Here is a 3,353-nt window from a genome sequence, read left to right as displayed (position 1 = left end):
TGAGTTGAAAGACGTAAGAGGATGGTTCCACAGGCCTCGCCTTGGAAGTAGAGTCCCTTTTGCATAGTATGAGGAGTTTGCTGATCAAGGATCTTCTTGCTGGAGCATCCCTAACCGCAATACAAGAAATTGTACTGATGGAATGGGAAGAGGTGAAAAAGTGCCAAATGGAGGATTCCAAATGGGCAGAAATCAGGTAGAAGATAGAAAAGAATGAGAGACTAGAAGGTTTCACCCTCAACGATGATGGGTTATTGTACTACAAGGACTGGAAGTTTATTCCAGCTAATCAGGAGATCAGGGATAATATATTAAGGGAAGCGCATCATAGTCCGTACACGGCTCACCCAAGAAGCACAAAGATGTATCGAGATTTAAAGCAACACTTTTGATGGGAATGTTTAAAGAAGGATGCAGCACATTATGTTAATAGATGCTTGATTTGTAGAATAGTCAAGACAGAGCATCAAAGACTTGCTGGAGATTTACAGCCACTTCCAATCCCAAAATGGAAATGAGAGGACATATCCATGGATTTTGTGATTGGATTGCCAAGAACTTCGAAGGGAAACAACTCTATTTGGGTCGTGATTGCTTAATGAAAAGTGCTCACTTTTTGGCAGTGAAAAATATCGACCCCATGGAGAAGTTAACTCGGCTATTTGTTTCAGAAATAGTGCGACTATTTGGAGTACCAAAAACGATTGTATCTGATAGGGATACACGTTTTATTTCTCGTTTTTGGCAAAGCCTTCAAGACACTTTAGGCACCAAGTTGAAGTTTAGTAGTGCATATCACCCTCAGACTGATGGGCAAACTAAACAGACAATTCAGACCCTAGAAGACATGCTGAGAGCGTGAATTTTGCAAGAAAAAGGCGATTGGGAAGCTCTTACCATTAATTCAGTTTGCCTACAATAATAGCTTCCAGGCAACCATTTAGATGACACCCTATGAAACTTTATATGGAAGGAAATGTAGATCTCTCTTATACTAGGATGAAGTAGGAGAAGGCAAGATCTATGGTGTAGAGATTCTTTAAGAGAAATAGGATCAAATCCATCAAATAAGGGAAAGAATGAAGGCTGCCTAAGATAGGCAGAAGAGCTATGCCGAACATCGAAGAAGGACCCTCGAGTTCGAAGTTGGCGATTGAGTTTATCTCAAAGTATTGCCTATGAAAGGAGTCTTTCGGTTCGGGAAGAAGGGGAAGCTAAGTCCAAGATACGTGGACTCATATGAGATACTGGAGAAAGTGGGAGTAGTTGCTTACAGACTGGATCTTCCTGCTAACTTCCAAGGAATTCACAATGTTTTCCATGTATCTTCCCTCAAAAAGAGTTTCGAGAAGCAGATACCAGCAGTTGTTGATATGAGAGATATTTCACTCCAACCCGACCTAACCTATGAAGAAGTTCCAATTCAAATCATGGATTGGAAGGATAAGGAACTGCGGAATCAAAAAATTCCTTTGGTTAAAGTTCTATGGCAGAATCATGATATTGAGGAAGCCACATGAGAAAAAGAAGCTGACATGAGAAGCAAAATACCACTATTTGTTTGGCGTGTGATTTTGTTTGGCATTTGCATTCATCCATTCATGCATGGCATCCATTGTCATTTCACCCCTGTGATCTGCATCCTTTCTCATCATTTTCAGTTGTGCCATGATCGGTAATGGTAGGATCATCTGTCAGACGTATATGACCCACAGTCGTCTTAGGAGGCTAAGAGCGGAGTAGTGACGGAGACGATTAGACCGTATGGCCGACACATTTTGGGCTCAGCAGGAGAGGCTAGAGTACCATAGGACTCACATCCTCGACCATGATGGGAGAGGTAACATCCATCTAAGGAGAGCATAGTCGCATGAGGAGCAATAGCCTTATGACCCTATTCACTGGATGGGAGAGACTAGGGCCAGATGGCTTAGACATAGTATGAGATCAACCCTCTCAGTTGCACCAGATCATCCTGAGTCGAGTTAGCCAGCCGAGCAGCATCAGTTCGAGAATGAGCCGTTTATTCCTGAGCCCACTCCCCTCGACACATCTGATACTTCTGACTCTTTCTCGAGTCATGTTCTTTTTCGTGAGAAGGGAAATCCCTAGCTTGAGAGTGAGGAATATAGGCAGTGGAGATGCCATGAGGAGAGAGTTAATACTTTCTACAATTCAGATGAGAATGAATACTATTACCACACTCAGGACAAGGTATTGGAGGATGGCGCCCCATTGAGCCCTGAGCTTTAGCAACATTGGTGAGTCACGCTCAACTTTTGCTTAATTGCATGTTCTATTTTGACCCTGATTTCGAGGACAAAATCTTTTTAAAAGGGGGAGGATGTAACACTCCGCCCAATTGACCATTAGGATTAACCCTTAAATGCTCTAGATTGAGCTTTCAATTTTGGGTTATTACTAATATCAATGTTGATAGTGAGGTTAGTATTAACCTTGACACTTAGTATCATTAAGCAAATGATTAGAGAAACAAGCCTATTAGGGAATTTAGTGAGGCCTTTAGGACCTTAAAACATTCATGGGTCTAGTCCTAGAAGCCTTGAACTAAGCCCTTAGGGAATTCAAGACTTACCAGCTAGTTTGGGCCCAAGCATAAGGAAGACTTAAGGCATTTTGGCCAAACTTGGTGTAGTATTGACTCATGGTCCAATTAGGCCAAGTCAAGCCCTTTTAAGCCCATTTTAGTGGATCTTGAGGTCTCTTTTCAATCCACAAAATCTGGAAATGGCATCCCCTCTCATTTAAGCTCATAAGGCCCAAAGTCATGTTTGAGTTTATTTCACTATTCAAGTTGAAAGCCCAGTACACCATACCATGGGTTTCCTTAAGCCCATATCGTACCCTAAATGTCCAAATTAGGTTTTGAAGGTTGGCTAAGATCATTAATCAACATACATGAGGTTAGTAATCTTTAAGCCATGCTTTGAAACTTAATTTCGTCTTAATATTTTTTTAACCTTTTAATCAAAATTTTCTTGATTTATTATTCCATTTCATCATACTTAGACCTTACTAATACCCTAGATAAACCTCCCCACATGTCATTAAGGAAAATGACATATCAAATCCCAAAACTTCATCAATCCGTCAATGTGTATCTTCCCTTTGGGTGCATGGACTATTTTTCCTATAGGCCCAATATTTTTTTGCCATTTTCTCAAGGGTAATATGATCCTTAGACACCTCATGAGACCCCTTCAAACCAAAAATAAGCCTTGTATGAAATTGGTTTCACAAACCATACTAAGAAGCCAAACCGATTGCACCCTTAGGCTATTTAAGTGGCATCCGGTTGGGTTGAGATTTAACCAACCATTTGCCTTGGCTGA

General features: G+C 41.0%; 1 protein-coding gene across 1 annotated transcript; it reads left to right on the top strand.

Annotated features, from left to right (window-relative positions):
* Positions 1-1,178: 1,178 nt before the first annotated feature.
* Positions 1,179-1,520, top strand: LOC121249436. The gene has a single exon (XM_041148148.1). It carries the CDS (start codon positions 1,179-1,181, stop codon positions 1,518-1,520), a length of 342 nt encoding a protein of 113 aa, XP_041004082.1.
* The last annotated feature ends 1,833 nt before the right edge of the window (positions 1,521-3,353 follow it).

The sequence above is a fragment of the Juglans microcarpa x Juglans regia genome, chromosome 2D (genome assembly GCF_004785595.1).
Source record: "Juglans microcarpa x Juglans regia isolate MS1-56 chromosome 2D, Jm3101_v1.0, whole genome shotgun sequence".
In the NCBI taxonomy this organism is placed as follows: domain Eukaryota; kingdom Viridiplantae; phylum Streptophyta; class Magnoliopsida; order Fagales; family Juglandaceae; genus Juglans; species Juglans microcarpa x Juglans regia.
This window is presented reverse-complemented; position numbering and strand designations above follow the sequence as displayed.

What these genes read in the sequence shown, in the direction of transcription:
- LOC121249436 (XM_041148148.1), top strand. Translation starts at nt 1,179, where the DNA reads ATGAAAGGAGTCTTTCGGTTCGGGAAGAAGGGGAAGCTAAGTCCAAGA.